The 14,606-nt window shown below is 35.3% G+C and overlaps 1 protein-coding gene across 17 annotated transcripts in view; it reads left to right on the top strand.

The window, feature by feature from the left end:
- The window catches only part of caska (calcium/calmodulin-dependent serine protein kinase a), a 158,795-nt gene that overhangs the window by 99,455 nt on the left and 44,734 nt on the right, over positions 1–14,606 (top strand). For all 17 annotated transcript variants that reach the window (XM_042763975.1, XM_042763973.1, XM_042763965.1 and 14 more), the window contains exons 3-5: positions 6,700–6,805; positions 10,555–10,632; positions 11,727–11,799. In XM_042763975.1, coding sequence (XP_042619909.1) covers positions 6,700–6,805; positions 10,555–10,632; positions 11,727–11,799 — 257 coding nt within the window. The remainder of the gene's footprint in view (positions 1–6,699; positions 6,806–10,554; positions 10,633–11,726; positions 11,800–14,606) is intronic.

Below are 14,606 nucleotides of genomic sequence, written 5' to 3'. Positions count from 1 at the left end.
TTTCAATCAGTTCACTTAAACAGTCTGAATTGATTCACATGAACCAAAATTACCAATTCTAATGACTATTTGCTACTGAAATTTCATCTGTCTTAACAGTCTCATTCTCACAAGTTGCGAGGATCACAAAAGTCTTACGAGTCTTAAAACTAATGACCAAATAAAAGCACATAAAATCATTAAAAATGTTGCTTAATTTTATATTGGCAGCAATATAGTACATACAGCATATGTCAAGAGTGCAAAGTAACATAAATCTGAACTGTGTTTAGCCGCTGTTAATTAAAAAGCCCAAAACTTTTGTCTCAGTTTGTCATAAATTTCACTTGATAGATGTTTATTTCCTTTTCAATTGATATGGAAGTCCTCATCCTGAGGTGTAGGTCAGAGCGGAATATCTGCACTCATGCACTCTCTGCAACCTTCAAAACTCTCATCTGCTTTCAAAGAGATTGCCATACATTTCATTCTCAATAGAGCAAGAGAGAAAGAGATAGAGGCTTCATGGTTGCCATTGAATTGAAGGTCTTTCTTGTGGTTTTAAATTGCCTGAGTCATTGGGAGAATATTTCACCCGTTTATTAGTTATGGCGCTGTGTGAGTGATGGTCCTCATTCTTCAGTAGGTACCCTGTGTTTCACAGACTCTCTAAATGTACAGCCGCACACACATGAAGCACGCACACGCGTTGTCATCCCTGATGAAGGCAGTAAGAGTTGTAGGTCACAGTTTCACTGGCGGAGAGAATGAGAAAGGGATCTCTTTGCTGTAGTCCGTCTGGTTTCACGTGGTAGCCGTGTCCCGAACTTTTCAGTCAATGTATATATATATATATATATATATATATATATGGTCAATTATATATATATATATATATATATATATGTTAATCTTTTTCATTCTCGGCTCTATAAATGGGTCAATTGTTTGCCTTCATCTCAGTCTTCTTTATTTACCATGTCAGGGTGACTGTTTCCATATTCTCTTCTGTGCCTTTTTGTCTCATATTGCAGCATGAGGACATTCAATGTAAATGTTAATGCACTTAAAAGAGAAATGCATTCTCCAAAACTTTCAAATGGTAAACAGGGTTCAACGCTAAGGATTTTTTTCTACTTGCCCGGTCAGGCCAGTGGTTAAAATTTTTACTTGCCCAAAAAAAATTAAAAATTTCCCTTTAACAAAAAAAATTAAATAGTTGCTTTTATCATTGGTTTTGGCCTTTGCTATCTTTTATTCTAATAAATAGTCTTATATGACACCAAAATTTTAGACACCAATAAAATTTTTCAGTTCTTGATTCTAATTTTGATGCCACAGCAGAAACTACTAGCCAAACAAATATAAGAACAAACATAAAAAAAAAAAAAATAACACAAATTAAATAAAAAAAAAATAAAAAATTACAAAAAAAAGCACAAACAAAAAACAGACTGAATGATACAAATATACTGATGCTTTAGGAAAAACAGCAGACAGGCTGAATGAGAATGGCAGTTTATACACTTTGTAATATTTCCACACAGAAAGCATTTTGGAAAATAATTGCAGTGCAGTTTGTCCGCAAGCCCAGAACAGAGATTGGTTGAAATAAAACAAAACAAAAAAATGGCCGGTCGACCGGTGCATTTGTACTCCTCTGTATAAATTAAATATAGTTTAATCACTGATAAAGCTACAAAGTTAGTCGCAAAGATGGGTATTTTGACATACTTTTGTATGTATTTGTCTGTTCACGTGCAAGAAGATGCGTCTCTCTGTGTGTGTGCTATTCTCACAGAGCACAGCGCGGAAGTACTGAATGAAGTTTGTCTTTCACGTCTTCCTTGAATGCTTTAAAATCACCTGAATTTTTCAAATTAGCAAGGTTAAAAACAGGTGCAAGTGATAAACTTTCGAAGCAACACAGGAGTGGCCTGATCGAGCCAGTGACAAATTTGTCAACTGTCCCGAGTGTCTTTCACGCAGTCCTTGTTGTCAAGCCCTGGTTAATATGCAGTAAATCTTTCCCTGGTGTATGGAATACCCCCAGAATAGCTGAACGAGACAGTATCTTTGGCGCACAATCTGTTGTAAAAAATACATCAGACATGAATGAATCTGTCGAAGAAAAAAAAAAACTACAAACATCCAATTAACCTGTCAGCACCGATCACTACTACACCACAAATGTGGTACTTTGTACTGGATATCACACAAAGCATTGAAGCTATTTCAGCCTAACTGTGTCATGATTTTGCATCATACCGCTTCTAGTAGCTTTATACATGTGACATGACTGCACGATGATAAATGCATAATAAAAGAGTATATCCCAAAGAAAGAAAATGTAATCAGTTATTCACCCCCATGTTGTTCCAAACCTGAATGGCTGCATTTTTCCCTGTAGTGAAAGCAAATGGAAACAGCTGCTATAGAGCTGTTTATTTTATTTTATTATAAATTACTGGGTGGTTACTGTTAAATTAAGTTTTTTTTTTTTTTTTTTTTTTTTGGATGGTAAAAATGCTGTACTCTATAATATAATTACAGAACAGTATCAAGTATCAAGAAAAGTACTTAAAAAAAAAAAAAACGCATATCAGCTTCATTTCAGCATTAAAAAATGTATATTGATGGACCACTAATTTATAGTATGTAGTAGACAATGTAGTGGAAATTATTGGGAGAAGAGTAGGGAATAGGAGAAAGTTGCGATCCAGATATTAATTCTTCTTCTATATTTTAGCACACTGGTTTAGTGTGTCAGGGTGCTTGTTCTAACCACTACTAGACCATGGGTTTGTCATGATGCAATACCCATCTCTTCAACACACGTGCTCACACACAGAGTGCATAGTGGAAGATAAAGCAAGTCGGAGTCCAGCGGAACAGCAGAAGGTAAGCAGTGTGTCTGTGTTTATCTGTCAGAAGAGATGAGTGGGATTGTTCAGGTGCTGGACGTCTGCCGTCAGCACATCCCTTGCTCTCCTTACTGCTGGAGCCAGCCGACATGTTTTATCGCTCAGTTAGCCCTCACCAGTGAAACCGTAAAATCTTCTGTGCTTCACTGAGAGTGTCATATGTATGTGCCGTTGAGTGTGATGTGAGAAATTGGCCACTTCTAGACAGATAGTCTTGGGAATATCCCTGGGGAGGCTCCCTAAGAGGAAGCTGGATATAGAGTAGCGAGTGTCCAGACTGGGTGGGAATGTTGTGCCAAACATCCAAACAAGCTGCCTCTTCTCTGTGAGTAAATCTCATCCTCTGATTTCAAAGATTTTCCTCCTCTGATAATCAAGCTGCATCTCAGATTGTTGCTGCATCATATTAAAGCCGCACATCCTCTCCTCATGAGTGTCCCAGATTTTCCCATAATTCCCTGAGCTCCCCACCCTTGAAATACAGGCTTTAGACACCTGGAACAGACGGAAGAGGTGCTACATGATGACCTGCACCATTCAGATTATTTTTCAGCTTCAGTACAATGGAAATTATAAAACCAACTTTGCTGAACTGCTACAGCTTTAGTTTAATAAACACTGCAGTCTAGAGATGAGCCATTCACAAACTGTTATGAACATGAAAATAGTAGCCTAAAGAAGTATTTGGATATTTAAGCTTCACTTACATCCACATTGCCTTCCAAATGTTTGTGGTCGGTTGGTAGGACTTTTTAATATTTTCAAATGTTTTCAAGTCTCTTATGCTCACCAAGGCTGCATTTATCACAAGAATAACAGTAATATTATGAAATCATTTGAAGGAATTGTATTCTATTTTAATATTGTAAAATGTATTTTCTTCCTGTGATGACAAAGCTGAATTTTCAGAAAGTTCAGAATTTTTGGAAATATAACTTTTTTGAAACCTTATAAATGTCTTTGCCACCACTTTTGATCGGTTTAATCTGGATGCAATTATTTTTTTATTTATACTGACCCCAAACTTTTGATCAGTAATGTTTCATTTAGAATAAATGCTGCTTGGTCTGACATTTTGTTATTTTAAAGTATGATAGTTCAAGCACAGTTTACAAGCAAAATATTTTCATGAAGATGAAATGTTTGTCAAACATTAGTGGATCATAGTTAATGTCAAGTGTAATAAAAGCACTTTATTTTATGGGCTTTATTTCTTCCCTGTTAAAAGTTCTTTTGCTCCATTGACTCCTATAACTTAAAATCTCATCTACAATGTCTGAGTGGTGGTTTAGATAAAGAAGATCCATGCAGTAGTCTACATAAATCACTCAGGGGAGTGTCTGTTTTATGGCTTATCAGTAACAAGCGTCTGGGCTGGTCGGTCTGATTGATGTTCGCTCTCTTAGATAGACTGTTACTTTTTGTTCTTGCTGACGGAGAAGAGGTTCTTCAGCAGATGTTGATTTAAATGTTTGCAGTGGTTTTTTTTGCATCGCAACAAACTAACTTCATGCATCAGACCGTATTGTACTGTACATCTCCTCCAGTCCATGTAGCTTCACTAATCTGTAATGATATACAGTAAGAGGTATTTTCCCACACTTGACAACTGGGTCACAGCTAATGAAACAAGTCAGAGAAGTTTCAGAAAAGAGTGAAGTACTTATATATGCATGAACATGTTGTGATGCTTATTGTTATTCCGAGTCATGGCCTTGTGGTTAGCATACATCCGACACGCTGAGTTGCAGATTTCCTGTTCTATCTGATCTGTCTCTATCAAACAAAATACAGTTATTTGTTTCAAGGTGGTCGAGCCAAGTGTACACTGTTTTAGGCTTAAATACCATAGATAAATATAATAAAGATGTCTATCACATGCTAATTTCATGCTTGGAATGTGACACAAAGCATGGGCTAGTCTTTTACTTGTTGCTTTTGCAGCTCCACAGCCTCTCCAAGTGTTTGATAGTGGAATTTATTGAGAAATCCCTCAGAAGTTAAGAGGGGGTGGGGGTGGGGGGCAGTGATAATGGGAAGATTTATTTATTTATTTACTTACTTACAAATATCAAGAATTACTAATTCATAAACATTGTTTGGAGGGGTCGGGGGATTTGTCATAAAATGTTCAATAATCTGATATTTTACTAGATTTATTAACCTTGTCATAAAAGTATTTGAAGGTCCTCATTATTATGTTATTTCCTGTTTCATAGTCTGTGCAATGGTTGCACAGCATGACTTTGATGTGGCAGAATTTTTTTTTTTTTTTTTAACACATTAGTTGATCTGGACAAAAATTGAGAATCATGTCAATGACTTTTTTTTTTTTTTTTTTTTTTACCTTGTATTGAATGGTTTACAAAAAAAGTTTTTACCATGTAATTCACTGATCAAACCATATGTGACGCATGTATATGTGAATCACACGTACCACTCATGGCACCAAAAAGTCTATATGGAACTCGTAGAAGAAGTCGTAGAAGTGTGACTGTTAAACAGAGACCTGTGGACTGAGGTATGAGGAAGCCCATGCCTTGGTAAAGCCAATGTGGTTAACAAATGCAGAATACTTTTTCACTTTTTACTTTTTTTTTTTTTTTTGGCCAGACTCGAGTGGATTCACACATTACATCTGGTTTGTTAAACGTCTGTTTTTACTGTCTTCTTAGGGCTGTGTGATTCTTGAATGCCAGCAGTTTTAATTACAGATGAGAAGAGCAGCAGTGTGTGTGTGTGTGTGTGTGTGTGTGGGGTCGTCTACACAGATTTGTACAAACTGATGACACTGCATTTTTATGCACTATGTATTATAATGATATTTAAAGTTTCTTTTTTTTTTACTCTTTAATTTTCGGGTAAAACGCATAGCTCGTCACTGTCCCTTTTACACAGCTGTCCAATCACAGTGGAGGAGGGGCGGGACAAACACTACACTGACTAACCATCATACTTGTACAACACAACAATGAAGAAGTTAATGTTGCTGGTTACTGCATTTTTACATTCAGTAATATTTTTCTAAATAAAATACTCGTAACATGTTACTGCTGTAAATATATCATAACAAACAATGCGTCACTCCAGAAAAATGCAGTGTCTCCAAAGCTTTCTCAAGCACCACTAGCTGGTCGTTTTCAGGAAAGCACCAGGCATTATGTCAGCTGGCCAAAAACGCTCTGGTGGACACATGTTAATTTATTCATTTATTGTTAGGCTTATAGCCTTTTAGTCTCTTATATTGCATTTATCCAATATAACTTGCCAAACCTGAGAATTGAGTCCAAAGGATTCCACACCATTCCTAGATACATAATTTGCATAGCTGTAATTCATAGGCGGGGAATATGCTAATTGTGAATGCGCGTGCATGTGCGCCCTATTTACGAATGATTGGAATTCATTAACATACACACATTTAACTATCAAATCTGACCTTTACAAAGTATTTGTGAATCTGGAGGAGACTTTTAGCATAAATTACTCAGAATTTACTCATATATTTCCGAATGTTTCTGAATGAGGCCCTAAGCATCTAAATAAAATGACTTCATTCCTCATGCTTGGATTTAGCATTGTTATAAAATCTTTGCATACAAGTTTTTTTTTTAATGTTGCTAAAAATAATATATTATTTTGTACAAAATTTGATTAAACTGAAAATGATCTTTGGTCCTTTATTAGGAGTAGTAAGTGGCTTCAAGGATGAAGCAATATGTACTATAAAAGAAGAGCTATCTTAATAAACTTGACTTGATTTGAAACTGAAATGAGCCTTTTTGTCTTTCTGTAGATCTGAAGAGGGAAGCGAGCATCTGCCACATGCTGAAACATCCTCACATAGTGGAGCTTCTGGAGACCTACAGCTCTGATGGGATGCTCTACATGGTGTTTGAGTTGTAAGTCTTTTGAATTAAAAAAAAAAAAAGTGACAGTGACGTGACATACAGCCAAGTATGGTGACCCACACACACACCGTGAACCCACACACGGAGGAGTGGGCAGCCATTTGTGCTGCAGCGCCCAGGGAGCAGTTGGGGGTTTGGTGCTCAAGGGCACCTCAGTCGTGGTATTGCTGGCCCGAGACTCAAACCCACAACCTTAGGGTTAGGAGTCAAACTCTCTAACCACTAGGCCACGACTTCCCCAGAAAGCACAATTATGGCAGAACCTTCAAAATAGCAACAAGGTAGGCAGATCTCTTTACATTTTTTCCAGTTAAAACTGGAAAACAGGTAGTTTTCCACATTTAGAAAAATATTAGATTAACAATGTACTTCATTAAAGTCTGATTATGTACATTTAGTCAAAAATGGGCTAAATCATCATGGCTTCTCAGTTGTTAGTAAAACATGTTAAGGCACCTCATCCTCCGCAACACCATTCTCACTAAGTGCAAGAATTTAAGGTCAGTTGCAATATAGAGAACTTATTTTTTTGGTAATGATAATTTAATCATACAGACATATTTTTTTAATTTATATAATGAGATATTAATTTAAATGTAATTTTCATAAATGTTGATTTTTTTTTCTTTGTCCGATTTCATTGTAGATAGTAAGCAAATGAGGGTACATCCATCATTAAGACGACTTTCCATAGGTGTAATGACTTTTATGCTGAGCTGATTTTTTATATTTAGTCCTCACAAAGCAGTTTTTTTCACTACAGTATATTAGTGAGAACACTGTTAGGCTTCCACTGTTTCATACGTCAGGTTTATAATATTTTCTATGTCCTGACCTGACACCTAACCCTCATAGAAACCTGTGCAAATCATTAGATTTAAATGTAAAAATATATATTTTGAAATATTTTTAACAAGTGAGGACACATAAAATGCCCTCACAAGTCAGTTGTCATATTATTTCACTTTAGGACATTGGGCCCTAAAGGCCTGTTCACACTAAAAACAATAACTGTACAAAAAAGTATGATCCCCTAGTGGAAAGAACCACTGATGTATTAAAAAAAATCGTCAAATTTACCAATATCCATGATCGGATGAATTAATATAATAAAATGTCTATTCTACCCAAATTCTTATACTTTTTTCAAACACTCCCATTGCCATTACTAAACATATTTTATGATAAAATTAACAAACTAATTGCTAAATTTATTTGGAATGATAGAAAAGATAGACTTCTCCTTTACATAGGGGAAGTCGTGGCCTAATGGTTAGAGAGTTTGACTAAGGTTGTGGGTTCGAGTCTCGGGCCGGCAATACCACGACTGAGGTGCACTTGAGCAAGGCACCAAACCCCCAACTGCTTCCCGGGGCGCTGCAGCATAAATGGCTGCCCACTGCTCCGGGTGTGTGTTCACAGTGTGTGTGTGTTCACGGTGTGTGTGTGTTCACTGCTGTGTGTTTGCACTTTGGATGGGTTAAATGCAGAGCACGAATTCTGAGTATGGGTCACCATACTTGGCTGTATGTCACTTCACTTTCACTTTTACTTACATCTGCCCTATGAAAGGGGAGGGCTTCAAGTTCCCAATTTTAGATGGTACTATATGGCTGCCCAACTGACTTCAGCACTAAATTATTTCTGTACAACAACACCTGCTTGGGTAGACATTGAACAAAACTCCATCCAAAAGTGTTAATTGCACATGTGTGAGTGAAGGGGTGTATGCTTGTGTACTTGTTCTGGTGCTCCATAGGCTATTTTGTTACTATATGCCTAGCTAATGTGAGATTATAAAATAAGAAAAGGACAATAAACATATTGGTAAAACAATTAACAAAAAAGAGCAATAACTGTTTGATAACTATAATGATAACAGTATAAGTGTCCACACACTACAGACAATAATGTTATGTTCATTGTAAGCATGAACATAACATGAAGAATAAATAACATGCCACGCACAGGACAGACACAAAAATGAAATGCAAAATAATTGCAATGCTCAAGGCAAACCGCTATAGAGATAGTGCTATAGAAGCGGTGAATGTGGTTTACAGGTTTCACAGAAAGAGAATGATGTGCGCCAAATCAGTCGCTGTTCAAATTGAATACTTTTATGGCTGCGGACAAAATAGCTCAACACAAGAGCTAATGCTAGCGTAATGACGTGAAATATAACGTCATCATGCTTAAAAGAAGAGTGGCTATATTAAGTGGTGGAAATAGCGGATGATGTGCACAGAACAGTAACAAAAGTCAGAGACAATTACTCAAAGGTTTCATAGTGTGCAAACTGTTCTTTTAATGTTTAATCAATAAATGGAAAAATTGTAGTTTCATTTTAAATATATGTGTAGAATCTATACATGATGTTCTTTCAGGTTGGCCAGATCATTTTGAAAATATGTCAGTTTTCAATAAAATAATAAAAAACATTTGGTTGCAAATTGCAGAAGGTGTTACAGTAATGAGAGAAATAATTGAAAATTAAATAAAAATGTTAATTTAAAAATATATTTTATTTCAGAGTTTCAAGTAACTCTGCATGACTGTTAATGATCATAAACTGTTAATAATCCATAAAAATGTGAGAATGTATTAGTTTTCCTAATGGCATTGATGTTTTCAGACTGTTGCAGTAATGAGATTTTTAAGGACTTGTTTTGGAAAATGTGTTCAACTTTTTAAAATTTATGCCAAACCCCAAATTTATGCCAACACAGACCTTGCTCTTAATGCTTGAAAAGGAAATTTGTTGATACAAACATTTTTTAAAAATTCATATTTTAAATCTTTGTATCTAAGATTTCATGAATCATAGACCTACAGGTATGCAGGGATTTTGGCTCATATCTTAGATTTGTATTTATTTATTTATAAATTTCTTTTGGACATATTTTTTAATGTATATAATGAGTTATTAATTTAAATGTTATTTAATAAATGTTGATTTTTTTGCTTTGTCCGATTTCATTGTAGATAGTAAGCAAGTGAGGGTACATCTATCATTAAGATGACTTTCCATAGGTGTAATGACTTTTATACTGAGCTGATTTTTAATATTTAGTCCTCACAAAGCAGTTTTGTTTCACTGTATTAGTGAGAACACTGTTAGGCTTCCACTGTTTCATACGTCAGGTTTATGATATTTTCTATGTCCTAACCTGACACCTAACCCTCATAGAAACCTGTGCAAATCATTAGATTTAAATGTAAAAATATATATTTGGAAATATTTTTAACAAGTGAGGACACATAAAATGCCCTCACAAGTCAGTTGTCATATTATTTCACTTTAGGACATTGGGCCCTAAAGGCCGGTTCACACTTAGAACAATAACTGGCCTAATGGTAAGAGAGTGGTTAGAGGCACGACTGAGGTGCCCTTGAGCAAGGCACCGAACTCCCAACTGCTCCCCGGGCGCCGCAGCATAAATGGCTGCCCACTGCTCCGGGTGTGTCTTCATGGTGTGTGTGTGTTCACTGCTGTGTGTGCACTTGGATGGGTTAAATGCAGAGCACGAATTCTGAGTATGGGTCACCGTACTTGGCTGTCACTTCACTTTCACTTACATCTGCCCTATGAAAGAGGAGGGCTTCAAGATCCCAATTTTAGATGGAACTATATGGCTGCCCATATTGTAAAGTTAAGTTAGAGTTAGATTTTAAAACTGATTGTACCAGTATTTGACTTTATATTGCTGATGAGTTCCCTGTCTTGTTCTGTCTTTCAGCATGGATGGAGCAGATCTCTGCTTTGAGATTGTGAAGAGAGCAGACGCTGGTTTTGTTTACAGTGAGGCAGTAGCCAGGTAAACCCCTTTGAGGACAATTTCATCCATTTCCTGTTCCTGTGCTCTTCTTAAAGTTGTAGACTTAGATATCTCTGTTAAAAGCAATAGTTTACCCCAAAAAAGAAAATTATTCACCATAAGGGATGCAACGATTATAGATTTTGTTGGTACGATTATATTCTGAGGAATAATCACTGTTTCACGGTTATCACCATTATTATGCATTCATTAATTTCACAACACTATTAAAATCACATGAACACATGATCAGTGTTATTTATTGCTGCCTTTTGAAACAGAAATAACACTGTAACCAAATAATACAGCACAAAATAATAATAAAGACAAACATCTCTCCCATTGGAATAAAAAAAAAAGTGACCTCTGCTTTGTAAACATCCATGTATTTCCCCTTTGAAAATAACAATTGGAAACAGATCTCAAAATTATTTAGTTTGTGCATTTTTTCCACATTTCTTTTGGACCTGAGGTAGAGAACGGCTCGAATAGTTCCTGTATCAAATAAAGACCCGCCTTCTGAAATACCAAATGTGCTGTGATTGGTTAGCTGGGCCACTCTGCGCCTGGTCAGGAAATGTCATGCCCCTTACATAGCTGCCTGCTGTGAGCTTCAGTGTAAATACTGCATCAATAATTCATTGACGCCCTGGTCATTCTTGGTGTACCCAAAATGCTCCCACACTATCGACTTCAGGCATTTCTTTGGTGGACATAAATCTTCGCTGTTTGTTCCCTCTGTCATAGTTAATCTAGAATGTGTAGTAGCCTCCGTGTCTCTGATAAGCATGGCACTTTATGCTGCTGCACCGCTGATGTAACTTTGTTTTTGTTTTGCACAAGTTGCAATTCCAAGTTGCGTTCCATGAAACAGAAACTCTCGTTGTAGGGGACCCTTTACGATTAATTAACCGTGACGTTTTGAAACGTGATAAAAAGTAAAATCATTTAATCACTTCATTCCTAATTCATATCATGTAGTTCCAAACCTAGTTCAATTTTCTTTCCATTCAGGTAGACAAGGCCAGTAAAATTTGAAGTTAATATGGGTTTCTCTCTTTCTCATCCTCCTCTCTGATATCCTTCTGTTTTAGTCACTACATGAGACAGATCCTAGAGGCTTTGCGGTACTGCCATGACAACAACATCATTCACCGGGATGTGAAGGTAGGCTCTTCTAAAGAGAACGCAGCACACACGTCTGCCGGAAATCCTGTATAATTCAACCAATCAGATGACGAAACCCTTTTTTTTTTTTTTTTACACATTTACGTCTTAGCAGTTTTCACACTTTTGCAACTTCCCGCTTCTATCGTATGGTAACATCATATCATCACACTGGAGGAATAAACAGGGCTCTTTTCTCGGAAATAGACTTCAGCTGTCAATAGAAGGGAATTAAATGCTAAAACTAATATAAAGTGCTGACGATCAGTTGTTTAAGAGCTGAACTAACCTATAACTCAACCTATAACTATAGAACTATAGAAAACATGTCTCCCAAAAATCGCCCATGCTTACAGGAAAAAATTCTTCATATATTTTGCTATGCTAATGAAATTTATTAACAATCCAGGACATTTGGTTTACTTGTATTGAAGAAATGTACATAGTTTTTTTTTTTTTTAATCTTTTTAATCTTAATCTTTATTCACAGTATTTGAATTTGTTAGACATGCTTTTGAATATAAACTGTGATCAATAAATGCAAATTTAGACAAAGTATGTAATGAGCAGTACCAGTATTGTAGATTTTACTTGTGTTACTTTACTTTTTTATGTATCTGGCTTTATACTATATATGTGATTTGCAATAGAAAATTAGGTATTTGCAACTTTAGGGTGTGATGCCTCAGAGAAATGCAAATCTACCATCACCAGCCTCGGGACAATCAGATCTTATTATAAGATCTGATATAAGATGGTCTTGATGACAAAAGTCTGTGAATCATAATTTACCTCAAATTCTGGGTTTGTCTCAAACCACAATGATGGAAATCTACAAAAGTCAGAGTCTTCACTCGTAATTTTTTTTATTTTTTTGAAAGAAAATAATGCTGAAATGATACATTATATTGATCAAAAGTAATAATAAAGACATGCATAATGTTACAAAAGATTTCTATATCTAATAAATTGTGTTCTTTCAAGGAAGAATTTTTAACTTTTATAATACTCATATTTACCATTGATCTTTGTGAGCTGCTTTGTATGTTTAGTGTATGCACCACTGATATGATACTGCACCAAGCAAATGGTTTTCTTTTAACTTTTTAAGTTTTCTGTCTGGATACACTGAGACTAAGCTTTGCCTTTTATTTCACTGACTATATTCTGACAAAATGGCTTTATGGCACTACTGTAGCTATTATCTGGCTGGCTTACAATGACAAAGCAAAATAGGTTACTATAATTTTGCTATTTTATAGGAATAATGATGCAGACGTTGAAGCTCCTGGCAGACTCTAATATTTACTGTCTGTAATATAATGGCCTTTAATGTTGCTGTCATTACCTGTGACATAGTCATATGATTGTGCTGCAAAAAAGCACACATACTCTGTTTACACATCTACCACAGTAACCAGCATGCAAATAGAAACAGGAAAGTGAGTAAATATAACAAAAAAGCAAACAAGCTGCCCTGCATGTACAAAGACCTGTAACAATAACATATGTTTGAAAAACACCCTGAAATGTGAGTACAGTCATTAAAAGTAAAAATGTGGCATGCTGCAAATTTGTAAGAAATCACGTCAAAGGTATACTGTAGTTCACACAAAAAAATTAGAGTTCTGTTGTCATTTACTCACCCCCATGTCATTCTAAACGTGTATGACTTTCTAAAGTTGTGATGAATAGAATTACTGTAGCAACATATCTTTTCTTCCATATTATACATCCAAATGAAAAAGCTTATCTAAGAAGAAAAAATGTATTACAGGTACTTGGTTCAAATAGTTTGCTTGTGATTGGATGGAGACTCATCTTAATGCAAGTTGCTAGTCAATTGTAAGAAAGAGTCTTTACAATTAAATGTTTTAAGTGGACTAAATGATTGGAGATTTTTTCATTTCCATTTCATGATTTTGTGTAAGACAAAAAAATTGACAAAAAAAAGACAGACAACAGAAGAGGGAAAGCCATTAATTTTTAGAATGACAGGAGAATTAGTAAATGATGACAGAATTTTCAGGTAATGGTGTCATAAACTCAAATTCTAATTTCAAAATGATTTCTCAAACAACACAAGTAAAACAACAGAGTTGACCATAGTGCTGCACAAACAATAAAACAATTAGGAAGGGAAAACATTTAAAAACCATAACCAAATATCTACTTAAAAAATATACAAAAAGAAACCGTCTAAATATATCCTATATAAGGACGAAAAAACTAGGGCTGTCAAATGATTAATCACGATTAATCACATCCAAAATAAAAGTTTTGTTTACATAATATATGTGTGTATACTGTGTATATTTATTATGTATATATAAATACACACACATGCATGTATATATTTAAGAAGAATATGTTATGTTTATATATTAAATATATATATAATATAAAATATAAGAATATAAATATATAATGTATATACATGTAAATATTTTCTAAATATATAATTTATGTGTGTATTTATATATACATAATAAATATACCCTGTACACATACAAATACTAAAAAAAAAAAACTATAATATTGGATGTGATTAATCGTGATCTAAACAAACACATCAGATGGAAAGACACATTTAACACTATGGCAACCTTCACACATATCTCTGATCGAACGCTTCAGATGGCTTTTAAACTCACCAAGCATCAGTATGTCCCTAATATATAGCGGAAAGCTGTTCTATAGTTTAGGGGCGGTAACTGCTAAAGCGCGATCCCCTCTAGATTTCAGTTTCAACTGAGGGACAACTAGAAGTTTCTGTGACTGAGATCGTAAAGATCTCATTGGCTTTT

Source organism: Cyprinus carpio, chromosome A9, assembly GCF_018340385.1.
Source record: "Cyprinus carpio isolate SPL01 chromosome A9, ASM1834038v1, whole genome shotgun sequence".
In the NCBI taxonomy this organism is placed as follows: Eukaryota; Metazoa; Chordata; class Actinopteri; order Cypriniformes; family Cyprinidae; genus Cyprinus; species Cyprinus carpio.
Note: the sequence above shows the minus strand (reverse complement) of the source record. Positions and strands in the feature narration are given on the sequence as shown.